Source organism: Lutra lutra, chromosome 18 (assembly GCF_902655055.1).
Source record: "Lutra lutra chromosome 18, mLutLut1.2, whole genome shotgun sequence".
Taxonomy (NCBI): Eukaryota; Metazoa; Chordata; class Mammalia; order Carnivora; family Mustelidae; genus Lutra; species Lutra lutra.
In genome coordinates, this window is record NC_062295.1 from 17,053,562 (window position 1) to 17,077,999 (window position 24,438).

Below are 24,438 nucleotides of genomic sequence, written 5' to 3' on the forward strand. Positions count from 1 at the left end.
GAGTTGGTCATTTAGACAACATTGCTACCTAGGTGCCCTGAGAATACTCATTCTTAAACTGGCTCTTAATTTGGCTGTAATCATAACGAAATAGCTTCAGTTAAGTATCTAAAAATATCTGGCTAAATATCTGAAAAAGGTTTTTTTAAGGTATTTAAGCCCAAAGCCTATTAGTGATTCCTTGTTCAGCTGGAAATGACCATAACGATCCTCTAATTAATGTTCTAATTGTCCAGCCAAGGGACCTGAAGCCCGGGGAAGTCAGGTGGACTGGCCAGGCACCCCCCCGGTGAGGGGCCCCAGAGCCAGAACCCCGTGCCCATAGCCTGAGCCCCGGGTTAGGGCCTTGCCACCACTGGCTGATGGCTCATCTCAGAATATAGGTTGAAGGGGCCTGGAAAGTACCACAAGATAACACAATCTGCTAACAAAAAAATCCACGTTCAGTGCTGCAGGGCTCCAAGCGGCTTTGCCTCCTCAGTGTAAAGGGCCCTCATGGCAAAGACACAGGGTCCATCCTGCCGTGGCACTGTTGAGCCTTGACCTGTCGCATGTCACCTGCCTTCCCTGCTTTCAGAGGGCTCCATGCGATATACTTGCACCACATTTGTTTGCATTGTAGAGAATGTCTCTGGAGGGCTACACAAGAAACTACCAGTGCTGGTCATTCGGAGAGGGCAGCAGGGTGCCCGGGGAACAGGACTGGGACAGACCTCGCTTTACCTTCTCCTGTACATACTGGATTTTCACCATGTAAATATGGTGGAATATACCATATATAAATATGCTATTTATACTATTTATACTGAATATGCTATAAATATACTATTCAAAGCAGTATTTGAAATGCCAAGATAAACAACAACAACTGTATTTACCCATCTCTTATCTTCTCAAGTTGCTTTCAAGTAAGTAAATAGCAGGCCTCACCTGCCCCACAAGGAGACATTCCCAGATTCTACACTTCAAGACTAGGAAGACAGGAGAAAACGGGCAGCGTGCCTTGAACATGGTGAGAGTAATTCAGACATTTTCATAATGCTGCCTGCCTTTTTCTTTCTTTTTAAGATTTATTCATTTTATTTGAGATATAGAGAGAGTGAGCATGCAGACAGGGGTGGGGAGGGACAGAAGGAGAGGGAGTGGGGAGAGAGGATCTCAAGCAGACTCTGTGCTGAGCACGGAGCCCACCGTGGGGCCTGATCTCATGACCCCGAGACCATGACCTGAGCGAAAACCAAGAGCTGGACGCACAGCAATGCACCCAGGCACCCCAGTAATGCTGACTTTCTGAGGGAATTTAAATCTGGGATAAATGCAATAATTAGGAGAAATATACTTTGTGCCACTCCGGAGCTCTGGACCAAAAAAAATAAATAAATAAATCATAAAAAGAGGAAGTCTACTTTGCAAGTATCAGAGAGCCCTGTGGTTGGCAGGCTCTGACCCCAAAGCTGCGATAATCCTGTTTCCTGATGTATACAAATAAGGACATTGTGCTTACTTAACCCTGGGCTCCTTGATGAAGGTGCTATTGACCACCGCCATTCTCCTCCACGATCACAGCTGCGCACTGCCAAGGCAGGGGCAGCTTTTTTATCGCCAGGGATTCATTTAAAAAGTTCTAAAGTCATAATTCATAAACTGTGTGCCAACTACACAAAAAGCAGTCACTCCAGGTCTCACAGGACGCACAGCATGAGCTCTGCCGTGTCCAGGTCTTAGACTGAGAAAACCACTGCCTCCGAGTCTTGTCTCTTCACACACATGCGAGCCTCTGAGAGGCTCCTCCTGTGTATTCTAGGGCCCTAGAGGCTGCTGCTGTTTTCTCCGCATTGTACGACCTCTGTGGTCACCTATCTTCTATCGTTTCTATGGTGACTGCTCCTCCCACGTGCACAGTGTAGACAGCCTCAGAGCCCTGTCTTTGGCTCTTCTGTCTGAGGCTGGAAAAGGAAGCCTCTGGCATTAGGTTTTAGAAATGAGGGTCGGGCACCTTTGCCCCTGTTGCCTAGCATATGCCCATCGCCTGCCACTCATTGCCCTCCTTTATTGTGGGGCTACCTCCTCCTCCAGGAAGCCTTGCCTGACTACCTCTCTCGTCCCGTGATGCCCCATTCCTGGTCCTCCCATGATGCCCTGTGCACACTTTGTTACACATGTCATTTTATAATGATCCCTTTGCGTGTCTCTCCCCACCGGGCTGTGAGCACCTTTAAGGTGGAGACTACCTCTTCTTCATCTTCTGTCTCTAGCACTTGTATACTGTAGGCATTTGATAAATACTTGTTTGTTTTTAAGGAGTATATGGGACACCCAGGTTGTGTCTTCAAGCAGTCAGAGGGAACGACCAGACATAACAACGTGAAGGACAAGGCACAAGTACGAATGGGAGGAAGCGGGAGACACCAGGACTGTCAGGGGAAATGGGGTCAGATTATGAAGGGCTTGTCATGCTGAAGAGCTTGGACTATTAATCCCACCAATGGGAAGCAGCCAGCGCCCCCTTGAAAGAGGCACCATAGGCATTAGGGGCCACTTCCGGTGTGGAATTACCCCTCCAGGCACTGCAGAATATTTGGCATATTGGTCCCCTCCCTCCAAACACCAAAAGTGTCCCCCCGTTCCTACAGCAACCCAAAGTGTCTCTACATTTTTCCAAATCTCCCCAGGGGTGTCCTTGTGGTCCTTCTTGAGAACCATGAAGCTAAGATTTTTTTTTTTTTTTTTTTTTTTCAGGCAGGAAGATGACATTTCAGAACATTCAGGTGATCCGGCTGGAGACAGGCTGGAAAACAAGGGAACCAGAGGCAGGAATTGAAGCTGAGGGAATGACCTCACTGTCCAGGTGAGAGGTAATCAGGTTTTGCTTTAAGGCAAAGGTGGCAGAGATGGGAGTGGAGGTGAGGAATTCAAAAGATATTCCCAATCACAGGACTTGCTCATCAAGCAGCTATGGGAGGGTGAGGATAAAAGGAAAGGGAACCTAAAGTAACCCTACAGTTTCTGGCTTGCATAATAGGGTGGGTGGAACTCGAGAGTCAACACAGAAGGAAGAACTGGTCACGCACGCTGAAATAGACATCTGGGGAAGGAAGTGTTTTTGCTTGGTTGAGATGGTTTAGAAGTCGCTGGCATAAACACACCAGCCAGAAGCCATGAGAACAGAGGAGGTGGCCCAAGGAATGTGGCTGGGGGAATAAGGAGAAGGACAGAGCCTTAGGGTACCGTGTGAAAAGGATCGGTAGAACAGAAGCCATGGCAAGAGGAGAGGAGCCGTGGGGACAGGACCAGGGAACTGGCTCCAGTTCTGTGGGACTGGACCTGCAGCAGACATTCCTACAATCGTGGGTGTGCGCAAAGTTCCACTCACTGGTCTATAACTACTGCAGCCGAGCAAGTATTGCACAAGAGAAGAAGAACCCTGTTGTCTCGATGTCCCATAGATGTCTGTAGGAAAAATCAAAGGGTGACACAGATCACCCACATGCCAGTTCTTCCTTTTGAGACATCCAGTGACAGACAAAACACTGCAGCAAATCACAGCTTCCCAGGATGCCCCTGAAACTATCATCTTAATGGTATTTGGGCTTCCAAGGGTTAGCATATGCAGCCGAGTCCGGATCTCGTAAACCCAAGGACAGGATGGCCCCATGACCACTGCTGCTGGTGGCACAGGAGGAAATGGATGGACACATTCGACGGTTCTCCTGGAGTTTAGCCCTCTTCCTCTCTACGACAGCATCCTGACTTCTCTTAGGGATTCACCCGGGGCTCAATAAAGCCTGTGAGCTGGAAGTGGCTCTGCAGCCCACACTCTAGGGCTGGGCCCCAATTAGCTTAAGCCAACCAGCACACCCCATCTCCTCTCCAATTTCACCCCTGCCCACAGTAACCAGGTGGAATGGGAATGTTCAGGAATGGGAAATATGGCTCAATATGGACCAATGCAATGGGAGGTGGTTTCTACCTGCCAAGGACCTGGAAAAAGAAGATTTCCCACTCTTTTAAGAAAACTACTGAAGCACGCTTTCTATTCCTGCCAGACATGCACAAGGAAGCAAGCAGCTCATGGAAGCTGCTGGTGGCCAACCTGTGACCACTGAGAGGAGCCCATGTAGGGATAAAGCAGACAATGAAGAAGACAGAAGGGACAGAAGGAAAGAAAGTAGGGTTCTGGTCAAACCACGGAAATGCTAGCCCAAGTTTTACCTCAAGTCCACCCCACCTTTTGGACGTTTCAGTTAGTAAGCCAATAAATTATGTCCATTTTCCAAGTCCATTTAAGACAGGCTCTCAGCATTTTTGCCATCAAAGCATTCCTAACAGACATCTGTCTTATCAATGACAAATGGCTCACTAAGTCTTTAAAAGCACCTGGAGAAAATTCAGTGTGAGCAGGGCTTTTGGATCAGCAATGTCTTTTTTTTTTTTTTTTAAAGATTTTATTTATTTATTTGACAGACAAGTAGGCAGAGAGGCAGGCAGAGAGAGAAAGAGGGAAGCAGGCTTCCTGCTGAGCAGAGAGCCCGATGTGGGGCTCGATCCTAGGACCCTGGGATCATGACCTGAGCCGAAGGCAGAGGCCTTAACCCACTGAGCCACCCAGGTGCCCCTGGCTCAGCAACATCTTAGGCACAAAAGAATGTTCTCGTCAGGCAGGTGGCATGAGAGTAAATGGCAATACAAGGTATAAATCAGCAAGGCAACGCTGCTGCTCCTGCTTGAGGAAAACCAACGGGCCGCAGCGTGCAAAGCCTCACAGAGACACAAGGACCACGGCCCCGAGTCACGTCCGCTACTCACGTATCTCCTCTCAGCATCGGTGCCGTGCTGGCCCTGGAAACATGCCATCAGACGCTTGTGCGAATGGTGACACATTGACCGAACCGTGTCCAGGCGCCGCTCGATCTGACAAAACAGAGACAAATGAGCCATTTGCAAGGGGCTGAAGAACACATCCAGCCTCTTCCTCCGTGGCACTGGCACGCAGGCAGGAAAAGCATCCCATGGTCTAAGTGTTCAGCTCTTGGGTGGACGTGGAAATGGTTCCCATTCACTTACACCAGCGGTTCTCACTACTGATATTTGGGGCCAAATAATTCCGGGTGTGGGAGGGGTTTCCATCTCTCAAGGGCTAAGTCTGCACGCAGGGAGGGAGCCGAGTCTGGACCAAAACCTGCCATCAGAAAGAGTGGTGGCAGCCCAGTTACACACCACAGCGCCCGCAAAGCCTGGGCTCCAGCCTGCGGGAATGCAGGTGCACACCTCAGGCCCAGTCCCACTGCCAAGCGGAAACAACCACAGGGACATTCAGAAGCGATCTCCCGCAGATGGCGACCATGCCTTCCACGCACAGGACATCAGGCTGAGGGACCAGAATCAAAGTTCTGCAATTTCCACGCAAGGTCAGTATCTTCAAAATGGCTCCTTATTGGGTTTAGGGTGGGTTTTTGGCTTTGTTTTTGTTTTGTTTTGAATAAACCTCTAAAGCAGAAGGGACAGCCAAGACTAAGAAATACCGACTAAGGGGACCCACGCATCACGATTTAGCTTCCCAAAATATTATTGCTGGGATATGGCTGTTTATGGCAAAGAGAGCTGCTTTTCACGGGAAGGAATGCCAAAAATGTGTATTCTGATGACTCATTAAGACTGAACGTAGGCCCTTAGGGATGCTTTCTATTTTAAAGAAAAATCAACAAATTCAAAACAGAATGCATTATTACCCTACAATATTTTGCCCAGTGTTATGGTTCTGTGTTTCTTCCTTGAAGGTCCTCACTGCCCCAGTAGCTTTTCTTCAGAGCCAAGGCCCGACCACCAGGACCCTGATCTGGCAGGCATATAAGGAGCAGATGCCACATCACCTCCCCCCGATCTTATAATGACCAGATTTTAAAACACTGGAAAAATAATACACACTCTTTACTTGCCAAGAAAATAGGCAAAATCAAAACCAAAATAAACAAGAGCACCCCATCATTTCACTTTGATTCTGATTGCCACGAGAAAACTGTCAAGTTCACAGGGACGGGGGCCTCAGTGTCTTTTGTTCACTGATTTCTCCCGAGTGCCTGGAATGCTATCTGGTTCACAAATATAAGGTGTTCATTTAATATCTGTTGAAAGGACAAGTATGCATCCCGTCCCTGGGCAAGGTAGTAGAAAAACAATAGTAAATAAGTTGAGGTTCTCACCCTCCCGGGATTCACAGCCTCCCAGGGAATTGCCACACGAGCAAAATAAACTTACCAGTGAAAAACAAGAGGCAAAATAGAGCCTCCTGAACTGATCTAAGAGGCAGGGGGACACAGAGCAAATTCAGGGAAGTTTCACACCAGAAACAAACAAACAAATCTCTGTGGCTTGGGATCCATCCCTCTTGCTTTCCTGTTTAACCCATTAACTCCTGCTAATAACCTTATGGGGTGGATGTAGCCATTATCTTCATTTTAGAGAAGTGGAAACTGGGGCACAGGGAGGTTCAATAAATCTCTGAGGCCACAGAGCGAGTCAAGGGCAGACCTGGGTAGGAAGGCTCCACACTTTTACCCATTACTCTCTTTCTTTATAGTCAAAGAAGGGGGAAACCATCTGTAGCAATGATGGCAGATGTGGAGTAAGTATCCGTGTCATGAACTGAGGTGTTCCTAGAAACTGGCACAATCTTGGGTCCCCAGTGGATGTACGGGCAAAGAGACAAGCACAGACGGTTGCCGCCTGCCTTCTATGGGAACTCTGCCATCCTTGAACTGCCTGAGAAGCCCTTTGGCTGCATCTTGGGGCTTCAAGGATTCAGTGAGATCATGTGTTTAATGATGCGGGATGTGGGAGACAGAACATGGACATGAAAACCCAGTCAAGTTAAAGGTTAACTAATACCAAACAACATTGCTGGAAGTCTGAAAATGAAGTTGAAATACATGGTAAAAGCCAGCGAGGAAATATTATTAAGAACATGATTGTCTAATAAATCTGGGGGAAAAAAAAAAAACCTTCTAATCCTTAATAAAAACTTCTGTCCTGGGACGCCTGGGTGGCTCAGTTGGTTGGGCAGCTGCCTTCGGCTCAGGTCATGATCCTGGCGTCCTGGGATCGAGTCCCACATCAGGCTCCTTGCTTGGCAGGGAGCCTGCTTGTCCCTCTGCCTCTGCCTGCCACTCTGTCTGCCTGTGCTCGCTCTCGCTTCTCTCTCTATGACAAATAAATAAATAAAATCTTTAAAACAAAACAAAACAAAACAAAACAAACCTTCTGTCCTTTAAAAAAAAGGTGCGGAGGGGTACTCTTAAAATCTTGTACCTGTGACTGGCTGTCATAATTGAGAAGGATGTTCTGACACGGGATGGTACAAGCCACATTCTTCTAAACTATGCTAGCTCCTTCTCTCCCTAGGGAGAGAGGGAGTGTCACCTGGGAGCAGATCTTTGGTCTTCTGGGGTCAAGTGCACACACCTACTGTGGGTTATGGAAATGACACGAGCAAGGAGGCTTCAGAGAAACCTCAGTGCAGGAGGGGCTCTGTCCTTCCCAGTGTGCTCTGGGGTGAGCGGGGGAGGGGAGGTTCTGAGGTGGAGCGAAGGCATGTGTATAAAGGGTCCCAGGCCTTCTGGGAGAAACTCCGAGCCCCAGAGTTCAGGAAGCCTGTTGAGAGATGAAGTGCAGGAGCCCTGGCTGAGGTCCCCACAGGAAACACCCCTCCCTATGGAGAGGAAAAGACATCTAGGTGGGTGGCAGACCACCTCAGGGCCTCAAAGCAGTTCTGCCAGATCTGGTCACTGTCACTGAGACTCTAAGTCCCTCGGGACACAGCTCAGCCCAGAACTGGGGAACAACAGCGTGAAAGGGAAGGAGAAGTGGAAACTCTAGGTTGGAGCCAGTGGGGCCCTCCGCCACAGCTGGCAGAGCCTGTCCCATCTAGGACACCATCCCAGCAGCAAACAACAGTCCCTCTGCCTGCCCAGGACCCGTGACCAGGCCGCAGTGCCAGTGAACTGGCCCATATACCCCACCCCAACACCTGGCACTTGAAAGCAGGACTAGCCCCATCTGAACTTCATAACATGACACCAGAGTTTCAGATCCCTTTTCCATCACCACACAGCCCAACTGTTCTTTTTAAGGATCAGAACCACACTGATCCATTTTTTTTTATTCTGTTTCGTCGGAGAATACACACATACACACATACGTCCATCCATCCATCCGCTTCCATTCTCACCTATGAGATTTGGTTTGGTTTGGTTTTCCTCTTTAAACAAAGCACCTGAAAAAGATTTTTATTACCTGTAACAGATCTTCACTGAGGACTTCTGTTTTCTCGGCTCTGTGGCGGGGGGAAAAATCAAAAGTTCAGAGTTTGGAATCCAGAAATGCAAAGCAACTCAGGAAATTCAGTAATAATCATCCTGGAGCTTAAAACAAAACAGGCAGCAATGAATGATAACGTGGGGAGAAATTCCACTGATGTTTACATCAGAGGGCTGCTTAAGCAAAACCAAAGAAAACCAAAGTTTGCAGAAAATGGCAACCCTAAACAAGAACCAAGGATCGAGACCAGTGGCTCCCCTACGTGGGCTGTACAGAATCCCTGGCAGGGGAGCGGGGGGAGTGTGTTGATATAAAATGCCAGTTTCCAGGTCCCACCTCTATTCTAATTTAGCAGGTCCAGGACAAGGTCCTGCTGCATTCTGAAGAAGCCCCTCCTGCCCAGAATTCCATGGTCCCAGACCCACAGACCACCCTTTGGGAAAAGCCTGCTTAGAGAAGCTTAAACTTCATTTCTTAAAATGATCATTTCTGAGTTTCACGGCCTTACTGAAACAGGTTTGTCACAAATGCAGGAACAGGATTCAACAATACCCACTCAAGATGGTAACATCTGAGCATTCTCTCTTTCCAGTATCTCATCTCGCCTTTAAAAAGAAACCATATTTTCAGCTTTCCTCCACCTATGCCTTCCAAATACCATTAACTACATTAACCCCATAGACCTTTCCAGAAAAGCCGACCGGCTGCCCCACAATCAGCACAGGGGCATTCAGAGCTGCTCGAGCCTTGGTTGCCAGATTACAGTACTTTCTTTTTTTTTTCCAAGATTGTTTGTTGTTGTTTTTTTTTTTTATGTATTTGACAGAGAGAGAGCGCGCAAAAGTAGGAGAGCAGCAGGCAGATGGAGACAGAGAAGCATGGTCCTCGCTGAGCAGGAAGCCCGATGCGGGGCTCAATCCCAGGACCCTGGGAGGCAGATGCTTAACAGACTAAGCCCCCCAGGCACCTCGATCACAGTACTTTTTTTTTTTTTAAGATTTTATTTATCTATTTGACAGAGAGAGATCACAAGTAGGCAGAGAGGCAGGCAGAGAGAGAGGAAGGGAAGCAGGCTCCCTGCTGAGCAGAAAGCCCGATGTGGGACTCGATCCCAGGACCCTGAGATCATGACCTGAGCCGAAGGCAGCGGCTTAACCCACTGAGTCACCCAGGCGCCCGATCACAGTACTTTCTTAAGAAGACTTTCCTCTGCAGTCCAAAAGGACAGCGCCTTTGCTGTACATAAACCCAGAATGACAGCAATTGAGGTGCCCTGTTGGGACTTCTGGTTTAAACAGTGATTGAAGCCAAGTCAATGAACATCCCTACCTAACTCCCATTGAAATGAACAAGGAAACTTTTAAAGGGAAAAGAAAAAGTCTGTTTCAGCCCTGAATGTTGGCAGAGTTGGAGAAAGAGGAAGACCATCAATGAACCAGAATTCTGAAGCCTTTTTATAAGATTTACTGCAGAATGGAAGGCTGCATGACCTTCCCCGTGAACGAATCTAATGCAAGAGAAGGAAAAGCCATTTGGCCAGAAAGTAGATGGGACCCCCTGAGACTGACCTCAAAACACTGCTAAGCTTAGTTCAGTACAAGTCATCTGCTTGAGGTGTAGTGGTGCACACCTCTAGCCCACGCTTGGACGATGGCAGATCAAGTAAAAGCTGGCACTGCTACAAAGGATTCCAAGACCAGTTGTCGCTGCAGTGCCCTAGTTAACGCAGAGATGCCAATAGCAGTGGCTCACACACCAGTTCCTGCAGGAACCCAGAACTCTGGGCTCCCAGGTTACCTGAACCTGGGATACCAGAACTCAGATACCTCCCAGGTCCACAGGAGCAGAGCCTGGAGATGAGATCAAAGTCCCCGCTTTCAGAGAAGGCCAACTTTCAACTCTATGAATAAGTTCCGCAAGCAGCGGGCCAAATTATGCCATCCCAGACCTTGCTTGGCATGCATGGTGCCAGGCATTGCGGAAGCACCAAACATAAGTAAGCATGCCAGTTAGGGAAGTGGGGCAGGGCCCCAGCTGACTAGGAATTCAAGCAACCAGCCTCAAAAAGAACCCTCATGACCAGACTCACAGGGACATACCTCGCATGAGACCACCATAGCTTCACCATGACTCCTGTTCTCCAATAGCCTTGTCCCTCCTCTAGCAAAATAGCAGCACTAGATTGTATAACTTTGGCCTCATCTTCTCTGGCCAGGACCCTGTATGCCTGGGATAGAACTGTGAAACCTCTTCCTTCTGTAAGTATAAGTATACACAGACCAAAGTCCCCAAGGCCTATTGAAACATTCAGAGTTCAAAAGAAGAGATTCAGAACCAGCAAGTCCTTTGATGAGATAAAATTATTTAAAAAATATAACAGAAGAAGAGGAAAACTCAATTTTAAAGTCCCAATGTGGACCATTAGCAGGTATGAGGAAGTTACTAATAGCTGAGAACCAACCGTATGCATCTTTTCCCAGCAACTTGTTCAGTGACCTCACACTGGTAATTTGAAATGAAAAATCAAACACAATACAAACAAATGCAAACGATACAAATCAGGGCTTTTGTTGGGGGGGGGAGGTGTCAAACATCTATGAGCACAGCACTGCAACAGCCACAAAGAAAATAAAGCAAACGTAAAAACAAACCAAGTATTAACTGCAAGAAAAAACAAAAAGTCCATCAGAAAGAGTCATAGTACACTACTATGCTTAGCTGCAAATAATTGATTGTATATAAAAATGTAAATATCAAACAGTAGTGCATCCAAAAATTGTTAATATAACTGTATCGGAAGGATAAGGGAACAGAAGTGCGGAGAAAGTCACATAAGAGCACGAAAACCTCGTTATCATGACAGTAAGCCAATAAGTAATAACTAAAACTTCGTAACTTGAAGGATAGCAGTTTACATATTTGTCTATAAATGTATACATGAGTAAATGCCAGAATAAACATAAATTTGAAAATAGTTTCCTCTGGGGCTGGGGACTGACTCTCCCTGGGAGAATGAGATTAATAGAGAAAGAACCCACTGTGGTAAGTTTTTTACCATTACTTGACTTTTTAAACTACCTGTATAGATAGTTTCAAATTTTAAAAAATAATATATTAGTTACATTTTTCAGGGACATGTTTGATATGGTTTCAAGTGATGCATAACTTCAAGCGAAGCATAACTCTAACTTAAAACAATGGGTCCAACTGCTAATCTGCACAAAACTATACAGAGTGTCCAGACTATAAAACAAATTTGTATATTTAATGTCCTTCTTTTCAAATTAACAACCAACCCTTTGCTTTAAATTCAGAGGTACTTTACCAAAAAAGCTATTTGGAGGTGGAGATATACATGGAACATATAATAGGAAAATGTTAACATCTTGCTTAAAAATAAATTTATCCTATGTTTCCTGCCCCTGTGGACACTCTATATTACATCGATAAAATTAGTTTTATTTTTTTTTAATTTAAAAAAACTTTTTAAGATTTTATTTATTTATTTGACAGAAAGAAAGAGAGAGCATAAGCAGGGAGAGTGGCAGGCAGAGGGAGAGGGAGAAGCAAGCCCCCTGTGCTGAGCAGGGGGCCCCATACGGAACTCAGTCCCAGGACCTTGGGATCATGACCTGAGTCAAAGGCAGATGCTTAACTGACTGAGCTACCCAGGCACTGTGATAAAATTAATTTGAGAGAGAAATCCAATTTCTCTAAAGACTTGTTTATTTGAGAGAGAGAACACACATTTATGAGCAGGGGGAGGGCAGAGGGAGAGGGAGAGAATCTCAGGCAGACTCCCCACTGAGTGTGGGGTTCGATCTCATGACCTGAGCCCAAATCAAGAGGATGCTTAACCGACTAAGCCACCCAGGCATCCCCCCGAATGTATCTTTTTAACCAGATTTTTAAAATTCACTGAAATTATTAAAAATTACCTAATATCAGAAATGATTACTTTACTGAGCTTTACCAGCCTTAGTGACCTATAATTGACAAATAAAACTATACTTATGTATATTATATATATATATATTTAGAGTATATGTGACAATTCAGCTTGCATATGTATTGTGAAATGATGACCCTAATCAGGTTAATGAACTTATCCATCATGTTCCACAGTTTCCTTTTTTGTAACAGTAGTTGTGAGAATGCTTAAGATCTACTCTCAACAATTTTTAAGTATATAATATAGTATTACTATAATCCCCAGAGCTTATTCTTTTTCATTTTATTTATTTATTTATTTATTTGACAGAGAGAGAAAGAGAGATCACAAGCAGGCAGAAAGGTAGGCATAGGGGGAGGGGGAAGCAGGCTCCCCGCCAAGCAGAGAGCCCAATGCGGGGCTCGATCCCAGGACCCTGAGATCATGACCTTAGCCGAAGGCAGAGGCTTAACCCACTGAGCCACCCAGGCGTGCCCCGCCCCCCAGAGTTTATTCTTTTTATAACTGAAGGCTTGTACTCCTTGACTAGCATCTTCCCACCCTTTTAGCCCCTGGTGACTATCATTCTACGTTGTTTCTATAAATGTGACCTTCTTTTTTTTTTTCTTTTTTTAGATTCTACATATAAGTGAGAGCATACAGGATTCGTCTTTCTTTGTCTGGCTTATTTTTAAACACAATATCCTTCAGGTTCATTCATGTTGTTGCAAATGGCAGAATTTCCTTCTTTCTCATGGCTGAATAATATTCCTCTGTGTGTGTGCGTGTGTGTGTGTGTGTGTGTGTGTGATGTATGTGTGTACATACCATAGACACATATATGTATGTATCACACTCACACCCCCTACATCTTCTTTATCCATCCGTCCCCAACACTTAGGTTGTTTCCGTACCTTAGTTGTTGTGAATAATGCTGTGGTGAATATAGGAGTGCAGATATCTTTTGAGATGCTGACTGCATTTTCTTCAGATATATACTCAGCAAGTGGGTTTGCTGCATCATATGGTAGCTCTATTTTTAATTTTCTGTGGAACCTCTATACTGTTTTCCATGATGACTGTGTTCTCATCAAAGTACACCTGGGTCCCAATTTCTCCATATTGTCACCAACATTTGCTATCTCTCGCCTCTTTTATAACAGCCATTCTTATAGGGTAGGAGGTGATATCTCATTATGGTTTTGATTTGCGCTTCCCTGATTATTAGTGATGTTCAGCACCTATGCATGTACCTGTCGGCCACATGTATTTCTTCTTTGGAAAAATGTCTAGTTAGGTCTTTTGCCCATTTTTAAACCAGGTCATTTGGTTTTTTTTTTAACCACCGAGTTGTATGAATTCATTATGTATTTTGGGTATTAGCCCCATATTTATAATTTACAAATATATTTTCCCATTCTGCAGGTTGCTTTTTCATTTTCATTGTGTCCTTGCTGTGCAGAAGCTTTTTGGTTTCTGTAGTCCTACCTATGTATTGTTGCTTTTGCTGACAGTGCCTTTGGTGTTATATCCAAAAAATCAATGCCAAGGTAGATGTGAAGGAACTTTTTCCCTATATTTCTTCTAGGAGATTTGTGGTTCCTAATATTATATCTAATTCTCTAAATCATTTTGAGTTAATTTTTTTAGAGTGGTACAAGGTAGGGGTCCGGTTTGCCTTCTTTTCCCAACGTTATTCATTCAAGAGATTGTCTTTTCCCCATTGTGCATTCTCCGTGCCCTTGTCAACAATTAGATGACTATTTACATGTGGATTTATTTCTGGGCTTCCAAATCTTCCACTGATTTATGTTGTTGTTGTTGTTGTTGTTTTTTAATGCTAAGACCATACTATTTTGATTACTACAGCTTTGTAACAGGTAGACCCTTGGACAACACAGGAGTTAGATGTGTTAACCCCTTTGCAGCCAAAAATCAGCATATAGATTTTAACTCCCAGAAATTTTAACTACTAATAGCCCTACTGTTGACCAGAAGCCTCACTGATTAACATCTTTATATGCTACGTGCCTTATTTACTGTATTCTTACAATAAATTCAGTTAGAGGGAAAAAATGTGATTAAACAAATTGTAAGGAAGAGAAAATACATTTACTTTACTGGACTGTAAAAACTCTGTATGTAAGCTATTCAAACCCATGTTGTTTGTTCAAGGGTCAAGTAGTTTGGAATCAGGAAGTCTGATGGCTCTAGCCGTGTTCTTTTTGCTCAGGATTGTTTTGGCTATTTGGGCCTATTGTGGTTGCATGTGGATTTTAGAAGTATTTTTCTCCTTCTGTGAAAAATGGCACTGGAATTTTTTTTAAAGATTTTATTTATTTATTTATTTGACAGAGAGACAGAGAGCACAAGTAGGCAGAGGGGCAGGCAGAGGGAGAGGGAGAAGCAAACTCCCCACTGAGCAAGGAGCTCTATGTGGGACTCAATTCCAGGACCATGGGATCATGACCTGAGCCAAAGGCAGCCGGTAACCAACTAAGCCACCTAGGCACCCCAATGCCATTGGAATTTTGATAGACAGCTTTGGGTAGTATGGACATTTTAATAATACTAAATCTTCCAATCCATGAATACAGGATATCTGAGAAAGATGACTTTTAAGTGACAAATCATGATTCTGGAATGTAATATACAAATTGGGGTGGCTCCTTCACACAATAATACTCCCGCTGGCCTATGCTATCCCTACCTTCATTTTAGGGAGCCACCACTGCCCCTACTTCCCCCAACATGTGGTCCAAATAACTTGATCTTCCTCATCACTGCAACTGGTCCAAGTCTCAGTCCTTTGTATGTTGAATTGTTTTGAAGTGTTCATCTTTACCAGAGACCTAGAATTTTTACCCAAGGCAAGTCCAGCAAGTATTCAGAATACTGGCTACGGTGCCCATTTAAAGGATTTATAAGCCCCTTGGTTTTTACTGAGATGTGATTTTTTTTTTTTAAAGGATTTTATTTATTTATTTACTTGAGAGAGAGCAAGAGTGAGAGAGCACGAGCAGGTGGAGCAGCAGCAGAGGGAGAAGCAGGCTCTCTGCTGAACAGGGAGCCCAAAGCAGGACTCCATCCCAAGGCCCTGGGGTGACGACCTGAGCTGAAGGCAGACGTTAACCGACCAAGCCACCTAGGCGCCCCATCTGAGATGTGATTTTTTTTTTTATCAGATTTTAAAAATTCATTAATAAAGCAAAGAGGGGAGAAACATATTAAACTTATCAAGGCACCTTAAAGCGATCCAAAAATTTTAAAAATAATGCTCGCTAAATCAGACTATTTTAAATCAGACATTTTGCTACACAGATACAAACTTTTTGTTACATGGGCCTTTTTTTCTGCTTTGTCAGAGCCGTCTTTGTGTGCAGTGTTCTGTGCTTGAAAACACACTTGAATGTTTCCTGTCTGTAACTGGGAAAACAATACAAAGCAGGAAAGCATTTCCCGCTCGCCATTTTACTCTGGAGTTTGTTTTTTCCTACGCACGCCACTGTGCAATTTCACAAGTCATTCAAACAAGGCTTACAGCAAGCAGCAGTTGTAATTTCTTGATTACTTTTTGGTAAAGCATAACCTTTTTCCTTATAACTCCCAAAGCCTTACAGCAGCAGGGCTGTGCAGACCTTTATGCCCCCCACCCCCTTCTCCCTTGACTGGTTGTAGTTCTGTCCCACCTTGCAGTTGAGGCTAACCAAAGTCTCACTCAGCCCCCTTCCCAGGCCACGAGAAAATGGAAATGCATCCAATCTAAAGTCATTCAGCTCACCAAAAAAGACAGAGATGCTTCAACTAGGACACAGGGCCAAAGGAGAATCTCCAGTTGGCCCAACAACTTCCAACCCTAATGGCAGACTGACTTCTGGAAAGGTTTCTGCCAAGGCTATGTTCAAATGCCTGACACCATGATTGTGAACTGCCATCTTGTTTCCCAGGATACCACCTACCACACTCGGGCCATATACACCTACATGAGGAATGTATTCCAAGCGCCACAGAAATCAGTGCTGGAGGCCACATCTCCAATGCATGCTGTGATCATCCAAGCACTGCATATTACTAACCTCGCCCCTGCCAGCAGAGAGTTCCACAAGGGCAGAGACCAAGTCTATCGTAGCCATCGCTCCCCGGGCTCCAGCATCCTTCTTGCCACCTGCCTGCCACACAGCACCACACAGCAGATGCTTCGTAAAAATACACCAAATGAATCAGTGGAAAAGTAAATGGCTGTCCCAACAATAGAGCAATGGCTTGAAAAAAGGATCTTTCTTGATTTCAAAAGAGGTAGCAAGAAAAAAAAAAATTCAATAGCAGTAGGCAGGAAAGCAGACGTATGCATAGAATTGCCTTCCACAATAAAATCCACAATGACTACAATTCAAAGGTGATAGTGCCTTCCCAAGTTAATGTTTTTTTTTAATGAAAAAAAATACAGAAAGTAAACTATCCATATTACCAGGGGTCAGCAAACAATGGCCTACAGGTGCAATCTAGCTCACTGCCTGTTTTTGTATGACCAGTAAGGTAAGAATAATTTCTACTTTAAAATGGTTGGGGGAGGGGCACCTGGGTGGCTCAGTCAGTTAAGCATCTGCTTTTGGCTCATGATTCTGCTTCTCCCTCTGCCTCTGCTCCTTCCCCCTGATTGTGCTCTCTCTCTCATTCTGTCTCTCTAAAATAAATAAATCTTAAAAAAAAAAAAAAAAAAAAAGGTTGGGGGGGGGACTCAAAAGAGGAATATATAATGCAATGCACCAGAATTACTTGACATTCAAGTTTTCATGTGCACAAATAAAGTTTTATTGGAACACAGTGAGGCTGACTGGTGGATATATTATCAATGGCTGCTTTCATGCTACAACAGCAGAGCTGTGTTGTTCTAACAGAGACCAGACGGCCTGTGGAGCTCAAAGTATTTACTCTCTGGCTGTTTGCCAACCAGTGTGCCAACCCCAGGTCAACACCAGTGACTCTCACAGGGTGTGGTGCAAACCTCACTAAGGAGAGTTTTGGGAATCGCTCTGAGGACTGGTATGTGAGGCTGGTCTGGAGGTGTATTTCGTCTTCTCAGACATTCCAACTCATGTCGGAGAAGCTGCTGCCAGAATGAATGGGGGTGGCTGACTGTTAATATGGCCCAAATGTGAGATACAGCCCAGGGCTGGTGATGCTGGTGACAGGGCGGGATCAGAAATTATGTCTCTCCTCCACCCACTCACCTCCCCTCAGACCACTGAAATATTATAACTACTGTTTTCTTCCTGATTCCTACTCACAAACATATTTCAGGACAAGATCTCAATAAATACAACTGCCTGGGTCAGGAGTCAGCCAGCTTTTTCTGGAAAGGCCAAATAATAAATATTTCAGGCTTGCAGGCCACACCATTGATGCTGTTATCACTGAGATCTGCCGTTGTAACACAAAGGTCACCAGAGACAACATAGAATGAATGGACCTGGCGATGTTCCAATAAATTTGACTTATGGCCACTGCCATGTGAATTTGCAGAGGTTTTTTTTTTTTTTTTTCCTTCTAAGTAGGCTCCACGTCTAGCATGGAGCCCAACACGGGGCTTGAACTCGTGATCCTGAGACCAAGACCTGAGCTGAGATCAAGAGTCAGATGCTTAACTGAGAGCCACCCAGGTGCCCCATGAATTCACATAATTTTCATAGGTCACAAGATATTCTTCTTTTGATTCCTTTTTTTAACCATTAAAAAAAATGGAAAAACTCTTCTGAGCCAACTGGGGCTGGATCTGGCCCACAGGCCACAGTCTGCTGACCCCTGATCTGTGTACAAGTGAAGTGTGCTTTCCCATGAAGCTTCAAGCCTTTCTAATCACTTCCAAATTCTTCTTACTTTGATGGGGATTTCTGTGCTTTCCCAATTCGCTCTTCCGAAGGCACGAGATGCTAGCTTCTCAACATCTCACCAGGATTGCTCCTTTCAACCCCTGCAGGCATTCTGAGCCCCTGAGAGCAGTGCCTCGCTCACCTCTTTCCACTCAGTCCATCTCTACCCACCGACAGCTAACAGTTGGCCCAAGAGCCAACACTAACTTCAAACATCTGTGTCTTCTCGTTGCCCCAGGATCACAGTTCTGATGGTTTGAGTTGACAAATCCACACGAGAGATGATAAATCTGTGGGTTTTTCACTTAAATAATGACTTCGATATATCAATTGAAAGGAAAGAAAGGGGGTGCCTGGGTGGCTCAGTGGGTTAAGCCTCTGCTTTCAGCTCAGGTCATGATCTCAGGGTACTGGGATCGAGCCCCGCATCGGGCTCTCTGCTCAGCAGGGAGCCTGTTTCCCTCTCTCTCTGCCTGCCTCTCTGCCTACTTGTGATTTCTCTGTCAAATGAATAAATAAAATCTTAAAAAAAAAAAAAAAGAAAGGAAAGAAAGGGGGGCGGGCATGGGGAGAATTTTTGTTGTTGTTGTTGTTGATTTCTTTTTTTTTTATTTTATTTTTTATAAACATATATTTTTATCCCCAGGGGTACAGGTCTGTGAATCGCCAGGTTTACACACTTCACAGCACTCACCATAGCACATACCCTCCCCAATGTCCATAACCCCACCCCCCCAACGCCCCTCCCCCCATCAACCCTCAGTTTGTTTTGTGAGATTAAGAGTCACTTATGGTTTGTCTCCCTCCCAATCCCATCTTGTTTCATTTACTCTTCTCCTACCCCCTTAACTCCCCATGTTCCATCTCCTCTCATGGGGAGAAATTTTAAAGCGATTTGAAATTCTGGTTACCTGCAACGATCGAAGCGCATGTTTGCTAAGTGATAGAAACTGGGACCAATCAGTCGAGGAATCTTAATACTGTCTATGGGGCAACGACACACGTGGTCACTGTCTGCAGTGAAATTCCTATTTGCAGGGAAATTACAGGGGCCAGCCCCACAGCTAAGTGGTGTATTTCATCCTGCCAGGAACCAGATTTTGTGCAACGCCGTCTTCTCCTGGTACAAGTGTTTACAAAATCCACTTGAGCCTCTGTGCTGTGTTGGGACACACTCAGTCTGGTTTCACAGCGAGCCAGGGGACGGCTGGGTGAGTTTTTCCTGTTCTATCTCATTAGATTAGCTGTCTTCTTAAATTTCTGGGCAGGGATCTGAAGGCTACTTAATTGGATTTTAAAAATAAAGGAACCCTCTGACGCTTTATAAATGCAACGATTTGTTACGCATTCCACAAAGGAGTTTAAAAAGTCTTACAAGTTATTTCCCCAAATGAGGAAAGTCTGGCCACACAGTTACAGCTTTTCTGAGATAACATTTATTTTTTACTTGAAACAGCAGTAACAAAACCCTTATCAATCTTAACTGACTCTCCACAATATTATTTGAATTCTAATCCATAACTAAGATGAACTATTATATTTTTTAAAATCAACTGAATTGAGGTTTTGTTTTTTTTTCTTCCTACACATGTAAGCTTATACGGCAGCTATTTGTTTGGTCACTCGGCCTTTTTCCTCCCCTCTCTGGCACACAAAACGGAATCTCTTTGCTGTCCCGGCTGTAACCACGTGCTCCACCAACAATTTCTGCTTATGGCAAAGTGGGAAGGAAGCTCCCTGCCACCCGCCACTCTGCAGACTCTGCCTTCAACAGTCTCCTGCCTCAGGCTGCTCAAGTCAATTACAGCACTGGCTTGGACCTGGAGGCAGCTGAGTTTGAGATTTCAAAATGTATTCAAGCAGGCAGAAATACAAGCGATGTGCAAGGATCTCACTGTGGACATTGCGCGTGGAGCTAAACCCTGTGGGGTGGGGGAGATCCGGGAGGGGGTCCGGTGTACTGGCACCCCAACGCAAAGAGACCAGGCCAGGTGGAGCTGGACTGCCACACACAAAAATTGGAAGCAGAAGTGCCAGAGGCAAGGCCAAACAAATTCGAGGGCTCGGCTCTGACTCAGTGCTTGGGCCACTGGCCGGGAGGCCCTCTGCATCTTTATTTTCTTTTTTTTAAAAGATTTTATTTATTTATTTGACAGAGAGAGAGAGATCACAAGTAGGCAGAGAGGCAGGCAGAGAGAGAGAGGAGGAAGCAGGCTCCCCGCGGAGCAGAGAGCCCGATGCGGGGCTCGATCCCAGAACCCCAGGATCATGACCCGAGCGGAAGGCAGAGGCTTTAACCCACTGAGCCACCCAGGCGCCCCGGCCCTCTGCATCTTAAGACAGGTTGTGCAAGCCCTCTTCCAAATGCTTCTTCCTGAGTCAGCACATTTGGACTTTCAAGAGCATGTTCCCATAAAAGCAGGTTATAAATGATCATTAAGTTCTCAGGCCAGGATCCATTTTGCTTATAGCTTATCTGAGGGACCCATTACATTTGCAACTTATCTAGAAGACAGCCCTAGTAGGCGCCTACTGATTTCTCTGAGCCACGGTGATCCAGGGAACAGTAGTAAAAAAAAAAAAAAAAAAAAGTCTGAGATAATGGTGATTCTCAACCATGGCTATGCATTATACCCCAAGGCCTTTAAAAATAATACAGATGATTCCATTTTTAAGAAAAGGCCAGAAAAAGCAAATCTAGGGGGGCCTGGGTGGCTCAGCTGGTTGAGGCTCTGCCTTCGGCTCAGATCATGATCTTGGGGTCCTGGGATCAAGCCCCCACATCTGCTTCTCCCTCTCCTTCTGCTCTCTCTCTTCTCTCAAATAAGTAAATAAATATCTTTAAAAGAAAAAGAAAATCTATAGAGGCAGAAAGTAGAGTAGGGCTAGCTGGAAGGGAAGGATGGGCTAGACAGGGGCATGAGGAATCTTACTGGGGTGATTCAATGGTTGTCCAATCAGATGGTGGTAATAGTTACACAACGCTATCAGTTCACTTAAAAAAAAAAAAAATCACTGAATTGTAAACTTAAAATGGGTGAATTTTATGACATATAAATAAAGTTGTTTTAAAAATAATACCTGGGGGCGCCTGGGTGGCTCAGTGGATTAAAGCCTCTGCCTTCGGCTCAGGTCATGATCTCAGGGTTCTGGAATCGAGCCCTGCATCGGGCTCTCTGCTCAGCAGGGAGCCTGCTTCCTCCTCTCTCTCTCTGCCTGCCTCCCTGCCTACTTGTGATCTCTGTCTGTCAAATAAATAAATAAAATCTTAAAAAATAATAATAATACCTGGACCCCAACCCAGAATGACTGAATAGGAACCCCGTGACGGAGGGGAGGGGAGGGGAGGGGGCACCTGGCATTTTGTTTTAAAGCTTCCCAAGCCATTCCAAAGTGTGGCGAGGGTTGAGAACCCCTGTGTCAGAAGGGTCAGGGTACCAAGCCAGCAGGTAGTGGCGTAACCACCAGAACATGACAGAAAGAGGGTCCGGTGGTAAGTGGTTGGCAGTAGCACAAACAGTCAGAGGTGTCCCTCTAGCACCGGCCACAGACGAGCTCTTGCTATGTCAAGACTGCCTGGTACGTGGTCTGATGTACATGGCTCGTCACGGAGTTCACTCTCCTACCTTCACAGGAAGGGTGAGCTGAGTGATAAGAAGCCAGCAGACAGTAGATTCTAAGTTGCAATGTAGGCAAAGGAGGAGACAGAGTATGGTACGAGCTAAGTTAGGGCTCTAGGGTCAGGCAGACCTGGCAATTAATCCCAGTGCTTGGGCTCTACCACTGTGAGTGTCCATGTCCTCCCCAGTAAGATGGGAGTGATGGAAATAATAATACCACCACCCCAGGGATTGTTTTAGAAACACCACAATCTCATTTCTCTCACTGCCATGGTCCCTGGCGCCCCGTGAAGCACCTGGGGCATGAACCGTTCTGAGCATCATGACCCACCACCACCACCTTCAGAGAGCTCCCAAGCTCTGTCATCTCTGGGAGAGACTTTTCTGCAGTGACCAGGCTGTTCTGGCTTCTCCCAGAAGTTACACAAAGACACAGAGTGGCAGCGGGAGGAGGGCAGCCTGTTTCATCACAACAAAGGGTTGGTTGTAGTGACCCTGCGTGGGCTGGAGGCCACCGAAGAGAATCATGGGCACAGAATGCACAGAAATGTGCAGACTGGGAGTGTGGTGAGTTAGCAAAAAACCCTTCACCACAGGATCACTGTCTTAGCACTCTGCACCCCACACCGCTGGTCCTGAGCCTGCAGAAGTCCCAACCACAGCCGTCCTCAGCGCTGCATTCATGGAGGGCCAGAGAGCTCTCGGCACAGAAACCATCTTAGCGCAGCCTCACTATGAGATACGCGGGTCCTCATTCACTCAGCCAGTATTTATGGCTCTAAATGTCAAGAACTGGGGAGGACTGAAGGAGGGACAGGAGCCACAGTCCCCGCCCTTGGCAGCTAATAGGAAAGACGGCAATGTAAACAACCAACTTCAGTCGATGTTTCTAGAAGCAGAGAGAGAGGCCAGGAAAGGCTTCACAGCGAAACAGCCTAAGCAGATCTCAGATAAGACAGAACACCCAAAGAGGACCGGCGAGGGAATGGAGAGAGGGTCCTGCACCTGGGCCCAGAATCAGGGCTGAAAAGAATCAGGAAGCAGGGGGCCATGGGGAGCCATTGACAGTTTCTCCCCAGTGGAGTGGCATCAGATTTGAGTTTTCAGAATGCAAATTCTGACAGCACAGTACAGGCTAAAGGTAGGAGAACATCTGGAGGGCCTCTGCCGTGATTCAAGGAATGAATAAGAACAAAGGCACGAAGCCCTACCAGTCTGATGCTGGCCAAGGATATGTTGCTATTTTAACAGAAATGGCATGGCTGAATCACTGACTGTAAACCATCAACTTGAAAAACACTTTAAAAAGTTCAAGAAAAACCCATAAAACATGGAGATCTTTCTGATCAAGAAATGAATCAGACATAGAAACTAGAATTCATGGGCCATAAGTGAGCTGATCACCAGATTTCCAATACTAGATTAAGTCTGCATTTGTACATTTTTTTCTTTTATGGAAGCACTTTTGCATATATGATTTCATTTTATTATGATATGTACCCTTATGGGGCAATTTTCATGGGTGTGGAAACTGGGCAGACACCCATTAAATAGATGAACCAAAGTCTTTGGACCCTCAAAAAGAGAGCAATTTTAAGGTCACTGACCAAAGTTGACTCTCTTAATTTGTTTTCAAATTTTGTTTCCCACAGCAAACTAACCATATGCTCTAAAAATACAACCCCTGACCTTCCTGTACCTCACTTTATTTATATTTGCACCAACATCTCACACAACTTTTAAGAGACTATAATAGAACAGAATATTTGAGAGAAAAGGAACTATTGGAAACCTTCAAAACTGTGCTTTGCAAAAGCAGGGCTGTATCTCTAAAAAAACAAGAAACATTACATATTTTTAAAAGGCATGCAATGCTGAGAATTTGGAGTAATTGTGGGTCCTCTAAGTTTCTACAAGGAATACACATGACAGAGGTAGCCCAGAAATTTCTATGATTAGCATGGTGCACAAAATGAAGGGAAAAAAAATGTTCACCTGGAAAAATGGGGTGAGGCTGCTTTTAATGGATGATGGATAGATTCTGGGTGGAGAACACCATAAATCTTCATATGCCCTTTTTTAAAGGTCAAAGAAAAGAGTGTTCCAAAACCACAGCTTGATGGATGGAAGGACACTGTTGATGACTCAGAACAGAATATCGATTTTTTTTTTTTAATGAGGACTTTTTCTCAAAAGGATATTCAGAATAATAAAATGTTCTCTGAGTGAAGCTATGTGGCCCGTCACTATATTCAGCCACAGGCGGGTGTCATGCATGCTTTGCCACTAACCTTTTCATCAGGTTAGTCACTGAACAAATATTTGTTGGGTTCCCTTCTGTGAGCCATCATGAGTAAGAGACATGGCCCCTATTCTGACAGGGCTCGATGACTGTCGAGGAAAATCAGCAATTAGACTCCAGTGCGATGAGTGCTGTGCCTGGGGAAGCCCAGGGCCTCTGAGGGTAGAGGCCTGTCATCACTATCACAGCTGACATTTAGGGAGCTAATACCCTGTACTCGGCACTGGTCCACGTGCTTGGTAAGAATTAATCCCCTTGATGTTCACAAGAACCCCATGGGGTAAGTATTGTTGCCCCCATGTTATAGATGAAGAAACTGAGGTAGAGAACAGTGAACAGACTTGCTCAAGCTTTCATAGGTAGGCTCTGAACCCAGGCAATTTTGCTCCCCAAGACCCTGTT

The 24,438-nt window shown here is 45.2% G+C and overlaps 1 protein-coding gene across 8 annotated transcripts in view; it reads right to left on the reverse strand.

Annotated features, from left to right (window-relative positions):
• The window catches only part of ARHGAP17 (Rho GTPase activating protein 17), an 84,915-nt gene that overhangs the window by 42,133 nt on the left and 18,344 nt on the right, over nucleotides 1-24,438 (reverse strand). For all 8 annotated transcript variants that reach the window (XR_007124368.1, XM_047713311.1, XM_047713309.1 and 5 more), the window contains exons 2-3: nucleotides 8,290-8,329; nucleotides 4,807-4,911 (exon numbers count right to left, since the gene is read on the reverse strand). Coding sequence is in view for 7 of the 8 variants with exons in the window: in XM_047713311.1 (XP_047569267.1) it covers nucleotides 4,807-4,911; nucleotides 8,290-8,329 (145 nt within the window). In the remaining variant the exon portion in view is untranslated. The remainder of the gene's footprint in view (nucleotides 1-4,806; nucleotides 4,912-8,289; nucleotides 8,330-24,438) is intronic.